General features: G+C 34.0%; 2 protein-coding genes and 1 long non-coding RNA gene across 5 annotated transcripts; 2 read left to right on the top strand and 1 right to left on the bottom strand.

The window, feature by feature from the left end:
* Window positions 1-381: 381 nt before the first annotated feature.
* LOC119191190 (chondroitin sulfate proteoglycan 4-like) lies at window positions 382-9,682 on the top strand. 3 transcript variants are annotated; one of them, XR_005113389.1, is made up of 10 exons: window positions 382-472; window positions 1,491-1,632; window positions 2,136-2,317; window positions 5,068-5,272; window positions 7,036-7,191; window positions 7,529-7,756; window positions 7,859-8,146; window positions 8,242-8,439; window positions 8,984-9,094; window positions 9,557-9,663. XR_005113389.1 is itself a non-coding variant. In XM_037445086.1 (10 exons), the coding sequence occupies exons 2-9, from the start codon at window positions 1,603-1,605 to the stop codon at window positions 9,076-9,078; spliced, it is 1,338 nt and encodes a 445-aa protein (XP_037300983.1). In that variant the 5' UTR covers window positions 382-472; window positions 1,491-1,602; the 3' UTR covers window positions 9,079-9,094; window positions 9,557-9,664. The 3 variants fall into 3 exon arrangements, 2 of the variants coding, with proteins under 2 accessions (XP_037300983.1, XP_037300982.1); XM_037445086.1 differs by having other exon boundaries at window positions 9,028-9,094; window positions 9,557-9,664; XM_037445085.1 differs by lacking the exon at window positions 8,984-9,094 and having other exon boundaries at window positions 9,557-9,682.
* Window positions 9,683-10,210: 528 nt separating this feature from the next.
* On the top strand, window positions 10,211-11,460 carry LOC115452588 (putative nuclease HARBI1; the record flags this gene model as incomplete). The annotated part of the gene is made up of 2 exons (XM_037445084.1): window positions 10,211-10,856; window positions 10,949-11,460. Coding segments are annotated over exons 1-2 (984 nt in total), but the record flags the coding sequence as incomplete, so codon positions are not given.
* Window positions 11,461-12,349: 889 nt separating this feature from the next.
* LOC115452589 lies at window positions 12,350-13,437 on the bottom strand. The gene is made up of 3 exons (XR_005113388.1): window positions 13,292-13,437; window positions 12,903-12,965; window positions 12,350-12,760 (listed from the first exon to the last, which is right to left on the bottom strand). It is a non-coding gene; the product is annotated as an uncharacterized LOC115452589 (long non-coding RNA).
* Window positions 13,438-13,466: the final 29 nt, after the last annotated feature.

Raw genomic sequence — 13,466 nt, 5'->3', positions numbered from 1 at the left:
TGTTGTTGTGTTTGTTATTGTCATGAGAAGGTTCTTATGAAAGTAAAGTTCAAAAAATTGCGCGGAAAATTAGAAAATTTAAGAACACTTAAAGAAAATATTAATTTTATATAACAGTCAATTGTTTGAAATAACTTTCAGCGATTGACAGAATGCGCACTGCAAATTGATTAAGATGGGACGTCTGTCGGGTCAGCTAGTTTAAAATATAAATGGAATATTTATGGTACTTATTGTTTTCACAAAATTGATTATATTTTATAATTGTATTAAAGCATTTTATAATATATTTGTAACAATACTAATATTTAAATTGTTTTTTGTTCTTAGATTCGACTTGAAAAGGGCAGACTTAAGCTTAACATAAATCTTGGTGCTGGCGAGTGAGCTCTTCTCTCCCAGGGGCAGTCTCAATGACAGCCAATGGCATCATGTCAGCATCGTACGCCGTGAGGCGAATCTCACTATGAAGGTACGTCATATTATTTTATAATTTGTTTATAAAATAATCCATTCTCATAAAACTATTAAAAGTCCATGATTTGAATGACAATGAAATTAAGTGTCTGGTACGCTTCCAAGTTCCGCGTCGCAAATAGTTTCCGTTTTGTTGTTTTAGGGAGAACTTACAGTAGAGCAGTTATAAACGCTAGTGTAAGTGAACTCCGTAGTCTGATATAGGGAGTTGGAATGAAATAACAATGTTGGACATGGAGCTATATTATAAAAAGCCCCAAGATTGTGATGCAGGAAGAAATGTTTTTGTATGTGTGCAATGAAATAGGCCCCGGCGTCAATGACAACCTGAGATCTAGCCAACGACACTGCCACTATATAGTTAACATATTGCTTTGACATATACATATTGTTATAATCATGACTATTCCGGATTTTACAATGTTCGTAGGGCTGTGTATAAACATGCCAACGGGGAACAGACCAGCTACTTGCCAATAACCTTCTGATGATCCCTATTAGTCGCCTTTCACGACAGCCAGGAAATATCGTGGTGGAATTCTTCAAACGCCCCCAATTTAAAGGGCGGGAGACGCTGTTAAGTCGTCCGCCCGGCGCCTCCTATGTCTTCTATAGCAGTAAGAGGGATCAAACTGTTCCTGATCCCTCTTGGTATTCTCCTTGCGGGAGAAAATCACCTCGCAGAAGTAGAGACCGCTGCCCTCCCCGTTTCAGGTTAGGCAAAACTCCAATGTATATTGGGTTGTATCCTAACGGCAGTATCGATCTTATAAAGAAATAAAATCAAAACAACAGCTTTTATGTCGGCTGCACCCCAAGAATTAACTAAAATTTGTTTTAGTTTACAGCTGGCATTACTGGAAACAATTTATTTCTTGATTTTAATTGTACTTATGTTATTTTATAGGATAAAACTTATTGGCTTACAAACTAATAACAGACAGTCAAATGCACAATTTATTAAACGGTAAAATTTTAAGTCATGTCTAAATATAATGTCATGTTTATTTTAGGTGGATGACAGCACAGTGAAAAAGCGACTGCCGGGCAGGTTCTTTGAACTGAACATACATTTCGGTGTGTTCCTTGGCGGCCAGGGGACTTCTCTGAATTGTTTTGGGTCATATGGAAAACTTCCGCGGGTGTATGGAAGATGTGAGTATATATTCGTTTATGTATGGATTTATACTACTCTTTCCCGTTACCATACTATATAATACTATGGTACATATATACTATACCTAATATTTTATAGACGAAAGCTCATCCTCATTTTGGTTGTCCAAATTTAACTAGGTAACCAATCATCAATCATCCAATCAAATTAAGAGTGTGGCCTGAAATCTGGTTTACAGTTCTTGAGCTTGGTTTAAGAAACCAGTTCTAATGTTTAAATTTAATCTGGAAATATAGTAAATTATAAAGTATGTACAACATAGCCTCGAAAAGTTTTAAACAGTTTTATTTTTATTAAAATATTTTATTATCTGCTCCGTTTTTGTTCAAAATGTATAATATTTTCAAATTTGTTGTCGCAGCATAATGTTATACATAAATTATCAATAATCGTAGTGTTTGATGCCGTAGTGTAATTTTAATGCGTATACTATGTGTAATGTTATGAGGTGTTGTTTTATAATAACACTTTTTGTCGATAGGTTTACTATAATTCGGTAAAAATAATAGAGAAGGCTCGGTCGCGCGCCGGCTCGGTGCACGTGGAAGGAGTGACCTGGAACTGCGCCCCGGAATTCGACGCTGATAGTAACACCGACATAAGTTTTGTTGATGAAGGTGCTTACTTGATTCTGCCCAGGATTAACTCCAGAGCTGGCGGAAGGTACAATGGATGACAATATTTTTATTTTTAACTTTTACTTGCGGATTTGCCCGCGTGAAAGAGTTTTCCAAGATAAAACCACGCTATATACTTTCCAGGGATTGAACTCCACAATGTTCTCCCTAGGGTCTCTATCTATCTCAATGCCAAATTTCATTAAAATCTGTTGTAAATATTTGTTATGTAATTTTAACTGTTTACGCAGCGCACGCAATGGAAGATCTCAAAAGTAATATATTTTTCCCGTTATTGTAACATTTTTTATTACTACTCCACTCCTATTGGTCATATCGTGATGATATATAGCCTATATAGCCTTCCACAACTAAAGGGCTATTCAATACTAAAATATTTTTTCAGTTCGTACCAGTAGTTCCTGAGATTAGCGCATTCAATCAAACTCATCAGCTTTATATAATAATATAGAGTATTATAGATTACACGTCTTATTTTACAAGCCTCAAGTCACAAAGGCGTGTTTGGTAAACAAAACCACAAAAGATACTGTAACAAGCATTTGTAGTACAAGTGATATGACTTGTACCATGTAGTTATACCTTTTGTTTATATAGCCTTTCTTGATAAGTGGGCTATCCAGCAATAAACGATTTTTTTTACTTCGAACTGGTCCCTCCGGAGATTAGATCGTTCAAAGAAACTCTTTAGCATTATACATATAATAGTGTAGGTATAGATTTGAAAGTAAAACTCTGAATAATTTTTTTTTTTTATACCTAGTCTTGCCATAAATATTGTAATAAAGAAAAAGAAAATTGTTAACTGCAAATAACATTTATTACTTTTACAGTGTGTCAGTTTAATACATAAATATAAAACAATTAAAAATATAAAAAGCTTATTCGAAGTGGTCTCCATTGGCTGCAATACAGTCCTTTAAACGATGAGGCCAGTTATCAATAGAAGCACGCACTCTTTCCATGGGAAAATTCTTCACTGCCAATCGTATAGATTGTTTTAGGGACTCCAAATTATCATGGCGTTTAGAGCAAGCTGTACTCTCTAAAACTGACCACAAATCATAATCCAGCGGATTAAGATCGGGACTAGACGACGGCCAGTCTTCAGCTCTGATGAAGTCCGAAACGTTCGATTCCAACCAAGACTGCGTGGACCGAGCTTTATGACCCGGCGCCGAGTCTTGCTGGAAGGACCATACTTGGTTATTGAACATGGTGATGTTAAGGGGCTTAACTACCTTCTCAAGAATGGTATCTTGATACACTTGTGCCGATGTTTTGATACCTTTTCACAAAAATATGGCTCAGTCACTCCTTCATAGCTAACACCCCACCAAACCATCACTGAAGTCGGATAATGTCCACGTTGCACTCTGTCGACTAATTGGGAAGCTTCCTTAGAGCTTTGAGCATAAATACGGTCATTTTGTTTGTTAAAATGTTGCTCAATTGTAAAAATTTTCTCATCCGTAAACAAAATTTTTCTGTGACCTCCCTTTGCGTACCGCTTCAGTAGTTGTTTCGATTTTACCACCCTATTCTTCTTTAAATTATCAGTTAAGAAATGGCCAGTGCGTCTCTTATAGGCTGCAAGTCCTAAGTCATCTTTTAAAATACGCGACATGGTTCTAGGTGCTATCTTCATTTCCCGAGATAAAATCTTTTGCTTTCGGACAGGATTTCTTCGAATTCTTTCCCTTACTGCTTTGACCACCTTTTTCGTACGAACACTACGTGGACGGCCAGATCTTTTTCTGTCACAAACAGAGGAGGTCTCATTGTACCTATTAATAGCCCGGTACACAAACATTTTACTAATACCAAGTGTATGGAGAGTTTTAAAAATTGCATTTGGCTCCATACCTACTTTGTGTAATGCTATCACAGCGATTCGGTTCTCTTTATCACCCCACACCATTTTAATATCGCAAAATATTTTACAATGTATTGGCGCCAAAATGAGAAAACACAATGAACAATCGTATAAAAATGACAGATTCGAAATTCAAATGTAATATTTTTTTATAAATAAGTGTAACAGTATTTATGGCCAGACTAAGTATATATATTATTCCTGTTTATTAAAATACTATATGTAAGGGTTGTGTGTGCTGGGATGGAATTTCTTATTCTATGATTCGACTATAAATATTTCGATCAGAAATCTCGAATATATTGCCACACTCTATGACACATCGTGCTATACGTATTTTTACTACGAGAACGCTCTTTTAAGTAGGCGTAGTCGGACACAAAAACTAGTACCAACAAGTATTATTTATATGTTGAATGAAATTGCGAATTCGCCAGATGATTACTAAGAGCAGTTTCTGACTCATTGCTTCATATGCGTATTACAAATGTAAACTAATTTATGCAACGTGACACATTTGAATTGTGTAAATATCGTTAAGAGCCATGTAATGAAGGCAATGTGTTACCACCTAAGATTTGAGATATTACTTTAACGCGCCCCTATTTATTAGAAGTATTTTTAGAAGCCAACATATTCGAAATTTACTTATAATACATATAAGTACAAAATAAAATAAAACATCATATTTCTATATGTTACTTTATTTTAGTTGTTTAACTTTATTTATAACTTGGATATTATTCCATTAATTTTAGAATGAAAATGCTAATTAAATTGTTTATTTCGTACAAAACCCTCATGTTATATCTATACCAATACATATTAGAAACGCATTGTAATCTAATCAAAATAACAATATAACTAACATTATTTAATAAAAATAATAATAATTTTAGATGGCAAATAGAATTCAAGACGATAGCACAAAACGCGGTGATACTATACAACGCCGGAGGGGGCCGTTCGGACTTTCTAGCCGTCGAAATATTGGAGGGAGTAATCCGAGTGAAAATGGCCCGAGGACAGATCGTGCACACGCTGCGAGTGAACGACGGACAATGGCACAAACTGCACTTGCTCTTTAATCCGTCTTTGATTGAGGTGAGGTTTTCATCCTCGTATATATTATCATAGTACCGGTGCAGTATTGCCGTATATCGTGACGAACTGTGACACGCGAATTGTTTATTGTTGGAAATATGATGGTAACATAACCTTAACATTATTTAGATGTGTTAAGCGTAAAATCTCTATAATTATTTGAGCTTGGTTCATAATTTCTGGTGCAGAGAGCGTATGACGTATCATATATTTATTATTTTTACTTGGCAGTTCACGGGTCTATTTGAATAATGGAAGCGCTATGAGGCGTTGCTCCTATTGTATGTTTAGAGCATAATGCGAATGTTTCTGCGAAAGCGAAAGTTTATTCTCATATTATTTATTGTTATTTCTCTTACAATGGAATGTTTCGTGGTCCATCATGCGATTTTTATATTAGTTTATACTATTGATACCGGCGAATGTTTTCCAATAACAACTAATTAAATATTATAGACAATTGGCAGAATCTAAAAGTACAGTAAGATCATCGGTTAATGAGCTTTTTCTAGCGTGTACGAACACTGGGCATAACGACGTATCATACAAACATTTTATGTTCACACTTTATTCAAGTATAATAAAATTACAAATATGGCACGTTGGTATATAATACAAGTAGTAAGTACAAGTCATCGAACTACGACCGAGATTAAGAGATTAAAGGTCTAAGTAGTTGACGCAATGTTGCGCTGGCGATTTGGTTCACCGATCATGCATCATTGAAATGTAAAGTTAACTTTTTTGTTTTTGATTTGTCCATTTTTACATAATTAGACTTAGATTCATTTCTTATGCATTATGCTCAAAGCATTCTATGTTTTACTGCTAGCGAGTTTTTAATTTATTATAGTTCGTGCACACATGGTTAGCGAATTGTTTGGAAAAGTATTCTCTTGCAATTAATAAAATATTATGTTAAAATAATGATATATTGGGTTTACGCGAATTTTGTAATCAAAATAAAACTCGTTTTCGAATTTTTTAGCATTTTTTTTTATATTTCTTGCTCGCGCAGTTCATGATAGTCTATGCATATTACGTAATACGTATGTCGTATTTTTAATTTAATTCATTATTAACATTTTTAATCAGTGATTGACTTAGGTAGTTTCTGACTGACTCACGAATTATATCAAGTTAGAAATCAATTATAAAAATAATGATTAGTTAAAACAAATTTACGCTTATTAATAAGCATAGTTAATTTCGAACTTAGCACAGGAAATTGAGAGAGTTCGACGAGTGGAAAACGTTTCGAATGTTGTTTGCTATAAATCGTTATGTGCATATTACTGGTTGAACAGGTTAAAGTAATTGAGTTTATTGAGGAAGAGGCCAATAAATCGTGTACCCGCTATATTTCCTATTATCTAAGGTGTACAGTTGTTCAGAGTACAGTTGTGCACATAGTGATTCTACATGATAAAAGATTTTTTACCGCTGTTGACTATGATGGTAAAGAATTACTTTGATAAATAAAACTTCTATATTCTTTTGCGAATCGTATGACGTCAAATAGTCGTCTTAAATTTTATATAAGCTCAAATAACATTACATGCCATAGGTAATTTGTCATCATAATGTAAAAAAAAAAACTTGAATTTTTATTACTTACTATTTTGAATGCAAAGCGCCAACGTGTGTACGTGTGTTATTGTTTATGTATGTATATGTATACATTACATAATATTTCTGTATTTTATTTATATTTTGTACTGTGGGTTCACTTTATTCAAAACGAATTTAATTGCTGATTACAGCTATCAGTTGATAACGTGGCGATGAGCACGCGCATCGAAAGCGGCGGCACTAGGTACCTCGAATTGTCTGATTCTTTCTATCTCGGCGGCATTGAGAGCGAGAAGAGGCAGAGGGCTTTTGCTAAAGGGATTAAAGCTGCCGACTCTAGTATAATGGTGAGTTACAAATACTTAGTCGTCGTCATTCTGCTAGAATATTTGTAATTCTTTTTATACATGTTGAATAATACATATTGTACAAAATAGATATCGAGCAAATATATCTTCAATAGTTCTTAAGACGTTACTTTATTTTATCATCTTTATGTTAAAAAATAGTTTTACAGACATAGAATACGTAAATGTATTGTATACTCATCAATTAAGAAATATTTTAATTAATTTCCCAAGAACCTTTGAAGGAATTTTGTCGATGATACTATGGGAAGTTGTAAAAGAAACATATCCCTATGCTATGGACTTGATACTGTGATATACAAAGACAACTTTTTAGGGATGCATAAAACCTATAGAGGTTGACGACAAGATCTTTGGATTACCCAACGCCGTGGTAACATACGGTGTGAGTCCAAAATGTGTGTGGTGGTATCCGTGTCATGCCAGCCCTGGGAATCCCCCGTGCGTACCTCAAGCGGTGTGCGCCCAACACGGTGTCGACCACTTCACTTGCAAATGTGATACCGACTTGTGTATCAACCCGGACTACAGCGAGAAATATAAGGTAAAGTTGTGGAAAATAAAAATATTTTATTAATTTATTAACCATCTTTATGTTCTTATAATTGGGTTATGTAATACCAAAACCAAAAATCCACTCCTATAGGTATTCTCAAAATCAAGCAGCGAGTTGGAGTTGGTAGCGTTGTATCCCTTAACGGTACAAGAAGGTGGGGTTGCTGTGATTACTACACAGAACATTGACGTGGTGTTAGACCATCATAAGTATGGCGTCCGGCCGTCTGGAGTGGTCTTGCATGTGACTCAGTCCCCTCAGCATGGACGCATAGCAGTTGACCTGTCGCTGCAGAGAAACTCACCACAATACAACTATATTGAAGGAGAGGGGAAATCCAAGCAGTTCTTTACGTTGCTGGATCTGTCTAGGGATAAGGTGAGTAATGCAATCGTAAATGAATAATCGACACTGTTGTAATTTCCACCTTGCTTCATTACATTTGTGGTTTACATAAATTTTATAATTATCAGGTACGTTATGTCCACGACGGGTCAGAAAACCACCACGACGCCATAGTCCTCGACATGGAGCTGATTCAAGAGACAAAGTTCACACTACCGAGCTACCTCCAAGGTCGGAACACCTTCGTACTCCACGTAAATGTGACGCCTGTGAATGACCCACCTGTGCTGAATCTGTTGCCAGGGAAAGTTCTGAGGCTCACTCAGGTAAACTACAATACAGAATACAATGTCAAGTACAGAAAAATACAATTTATTTGATGTTAGTTATTTTTTTTTAATTATGCTACAGTCTAATTTATAAGTATATATTTTATTTTGTCACACAAAAATATATATTTGGTAACGTTATTTGATGCTCAAATTTAGGAATGAGGAGAGAACATTTATTGTTTTCTTTTAATTGTGTTCATTTATAAGAATTACATTAATAGATCATCTAATACGCAAGATAATAAGTAGATTTTAATTTAGTAATAATTTATTTAATAAAACCAAATAAATTGGTATCAACGTAGCAATAATGTCAACGCGCATGTCTAACATTGGCATGTTATATTATTTCCTTTTCTTTGTTAGCTACTAAACTGGATAATATGCATAATTTGTTATATTTTATCGTGAAAATAATATAGGTAATAAACATAATTATGAACAAATCGAAGATAATTTGCATGATTGTAAAAAATATGCACATAATCCAGAATTTTCAATGAAATTATAATTGTTTTATAAGTTTTGTTATTTGCAGAGTGTTGCCAGCGCTTGATTTAATTTAATCTTGCTTTTGTGTAGTTGCATGACGTATTGTATGACAGATTGAACCCACAACAAGTACGCGATTAACATTTAAATACCGAGCGTAAGTATTTTCAGTTTTTATTTAATCTTTTTTTATTTGCATGCATGAATTAAATAATTGTATTTAGTTATATTAATATTACCTACTTTTTAACCATTACATAAATATTATGGACTACGGGACTAGGTGCCTGATGAATTTAAATACAGTATTCGGCTTCTACAGACATCAGCCTCGTTATCTGACTGATGGACTTTTAAATTGCGACGGTCGGAATATGTCGGAATTATAGTTAAGTAGCGTCCCATAGATATGCGCGCGGCTAATTATTTCGTGTATTGCGATGAGAGAAATATTGACATATTATACGACACCAACAATTCTGTAGTACATGTCTGTCTGCTTAAATGAATGACTCGTCATAATTCACCTCGTGTTTCAATATATTAAAATTGATAATTATAAAGATTAAGAGACCTATATTTGTATTAGACCTGGCTACATTTTATTTGTTATCAACAGGGTACACGTAAAGTGATCACCTCGGATATACTGAGGGCAGAAGATCCCGACACGCTACCCGAGGACCTGTTGTATACAGTGTTGCACGGAAAGAACGAAATCAATAGGTAATTAAATAAACCCATTTTATTATACGTTGTTTAAGACTGCAAATTGCCCCATTTTTGAAAGTGGTATTTTTTATTGGGGGCAAATTAAATGTTCCAAATTAGTATAGTCATATATATTAAACGACTTTTTAAATGTGCAGTAAGTATTGACAATAAGTCTAGACCCATTGTATTATCTCGTTGATTATAAAACATTTTATTAACTTTATGATCCATTTGACTCATTTTTATGGACAACTCACATTTGACCAAAAAAAAACTGCCAAAATTGTTTTTATAAAAACGATCTAATCGTTCCTAAAACACTTTCTCTGTATCTGCTATGGTTACGGGTTTCCTCATACTTTTTAGAAAAACATAATGTATAGACTTTTTGGCAAACATTCACCGAGTTAAAGACTTACGCCCGAATACTCAAACGCTACTTAAATATTTAAGATGGCCTTACGGATTTAAGCATTCGTTATCTTTGAAATTGGTATACTGAAACGTCACTTATTTCCTATCCTTAAATTTAAGGCGACGAAGGTTTAAGGTCCGCTTATTGATGCAAACGGTATTCACAAACCCTGCTTAAAGTTTGACAGCTATTTAAGGCCGCCTTATATGGCTGTTAATTGAGATTAATTTGAGAGTGCTTGTGACTAGTCTCAAATCTTTACGACAAAATATTTATAGTTGTTTTAGTAGTTATTATATTCCCTTTCGATATAATATAATGTCTTTTTCATCACTTTCGTCATTGTCTGAAGAAGAATATAGTATAAATCGAAGAAATCGAGAGAAGTTAAACGCTTTCGAAGAGTATAATGATGATGAATTTAAAAAAAGATTCCGACTGAGCAAGGAAACAGTTCATCATTTATGTTCTTTAATACAAGACAATATCCAGCCCGTCACAAAAAGAAACCAAGCAATCCAACCGATAGACCAAATATTGATTGCCCTTCGTTTCTTCGCCACGGGCACCTATCAAAGGGTCATCGGGGATATATTTCACGTGGAGCAACCAACAGTACATCGTATTGTACATCGTGTGGCGGTTGAGTTGGCACAACTAAAATCCAGATATATAAATATGCCTACTTCTGGTGAGCAACGCCAAATAACAAGAGAATTTTATTCAATCGCCGGTTTCCCTAACGTCGTCGGTGCTATCGACTGTACTCACGTGAGAATTAAATCACCTGGTAAGCTTGTTATAATTAAACCTACTTAATATTGGTACATGTTATCAAAATTATCCATTATCTTTACAATAGTTTTTATTTTTTGTTTCCAGGTGGACTGCAGGCTGAAACTTACAGGAACCGTAAAGGGTTTTTCTCTATTAATGTTCAGGTGGTTTGTGATGCGCAACTAAAAATAAGGAATATTATTGCAAGATGGCCGGGCTCTGTCCACGATAGTACTATTTTTAATGATTCTCCATTATGTGCACAAATGGAGCATGGTGACTATGGCAATAAATTATTATTGGGGGACAGTGGTTACCCATGCCGACGGTATTTGTTAACCCCACTACTGAATCCTTCGACTCCAAGTGAAGAATCTTATAATAGGGCACACATTAAAACCAGGAATACTGTAGAACGACTTTTTGGTATTCTTAAACGGAGATTTCCATGCCTACATGTTGGTTTGCAAGTCAACCTTCAAAATGTACCAGCAATTATTGTAGCATGCTCAGTGCTTCATAATATCGCCATGGCAAGGCATGATTGGATAAATGAAGAAGAATATGATGAAGTTACCTACTCTGCATCACCACCAGCCCCAGGAGGGACAAATGAAAATTTTATTATGAGAAACAATATTATAAATACATTTTTCAATACTTAAAATATCTTTATTTCATGCATTCCTGTTATTATAATAAACCTTAATATCAGATCAGATCGATATTTTATAGCTACACTATGATTTCAACAAAACAAAATATACAATATGGTGTTAAATCATCATTTAATTTCTAAATGGTCACCAGTGATCATGACACAATGGCAAATCCAGAGGGAGTCTTGACTTCCCCTGGGCTGTTTTCATTAATTACACCTTGTTCCACTAGTTAGAAACCTGTTGGTAATGAAGTCTGATGTGGTGACAGCGTTGCCCTCATTATATTATGGAACTACTCGTAGTTGTGACTTTCTTCCCCTTCGAGGATGATCAGTATGATTATGTGTGTATGTAATAATTTTAAGGGAAATTAATTTTATTGAAAAACTCTTTTTTTATTAAGAAATAATTATATAAATCACAAGAGAACCCACGGCTTCTCACTTAACAGCCTGCTACTCGCCCACGGCTCACTGCCTGCCTACCTTACGAGGACTGTCAATAAAACAAATATATTGTAAAAAGTATTTATTTAAAAAAAATAACATCATTCACATGACATCCACTGCTGATCATAGGCCTCCCGCAAAGATTTCCAGATTGATATAAATTAAAGCTAAGAAAATTTCATAAATGGGTATTTATTAAAATTTACTTAGCTTTAATTTCAATAATTCCATCTCCATGGCATGCTTTTCACGCATGAATTTACGTTCCAGTCTTGCATTAATTAATTTACATTTAAAATATTGCTTTTTAATATCATTTATATCATTGCTTCTTTTCGGTTGAATTTTTTTTTTTGGACTAATTGATTGAGTGTTTACAGTTTTACTTCCTAAAAAAGAGTGATACATAATTAATGAAAGCATTTTTTTTACAGTAGAAACTGGCAAACAACCAGGTAGGGTCACCCCATGATGAATGATAACCACCACCCATATATAACCATGGTACCACAAGAATTTTTGGTGCATTGCCAACCCTAAAGAGGGGAAATAGTGATTTGGGGAGAGGAGATTACTTCTACTGGAAATCTAACTGAAAGAAACACAACAAGTTGCCAATTTAAAGAGATGGTTTAATAACCTTTTGAGCCAGCCCACTCATGCTACTATCTACAACATAGTTGTACCATATTTCCTCCTTATTTGATCCTATTTTATAAAAAAGAAATCCCAATAATTATTACCTATTCTATAACTGTGTGAAGTGCTTGGTTCATTCCCAGGCATATTTTCTTCTACTTCATATTCTGGAAAACGAAAGGTTCATTTTAATGAATGCTTGAATAGTACATAACAATTACTTAAATACATAAATATAAAAATAAAATAGTTTTACCACATTTCTACCTTATAGGATCTTATTTTATAATAAATACCAATAATTATTACCTATTCTATAACTGTGTGAAGTGCTTGGCTCATTCACAGGCATATTTGTCTCTACTTCATATCCTGGAAAACAAAAGATTCATTTTTATTAATGGTTGAATAGTATATAACAATTACTTAAATATAAAAATAGTAAATTTAAAATCAATAATTATGTTACATGAAATTAGTTAATTAAAATACATATTGATTGTGGGCTCTATTCCAAGTGTGTTTATGTGTCTTTATTCCAACAAAGGTATAGTTAAAATAATAATAAGAAGAATGTTACATCTTTACTGGAAATATTATAATTTTGATCTAATGAGTTTAATGTAATGTAGTAATTCTGGGTTGCTCCAGCAATATTATATTATTGATTTTCATAGGTTTTATTTTAGGGAGCAAACCTTGTAAACTTCCTAGCTCTTCATTTAATTCTACTTCATCGCCTGAAACAAAATTATAATTTGTATTTGCTGAACATTTAGCTTTACATACAAAGTACTAATAACTATGGATACTCTATCTAAATACTGTTAAATAATTCTAAATCTATACAAATACCTACACCTAACTACTAAA

Source organism: Manduca sexta, unplaced genomic scaffold (assembly GCF_014839805.1).
Source record: "Manduca sexta isolate Smith_Timp_Sample1 unplaced genomic scaffold, JHU_Msex_v1.0 HiC_scaffold_1163, whole genome shotgun sequence".
Taxonomy (NCBI): domain Eukaryota; kingdom Metazoa; phylum Arthropoda; class Insecta; order Lepidoptera; family Sphingidae; genus Manduca; species Manduca sexta.
This window is presented reverse-complemented; position numbering and strand designations above follow the sequence as displayed.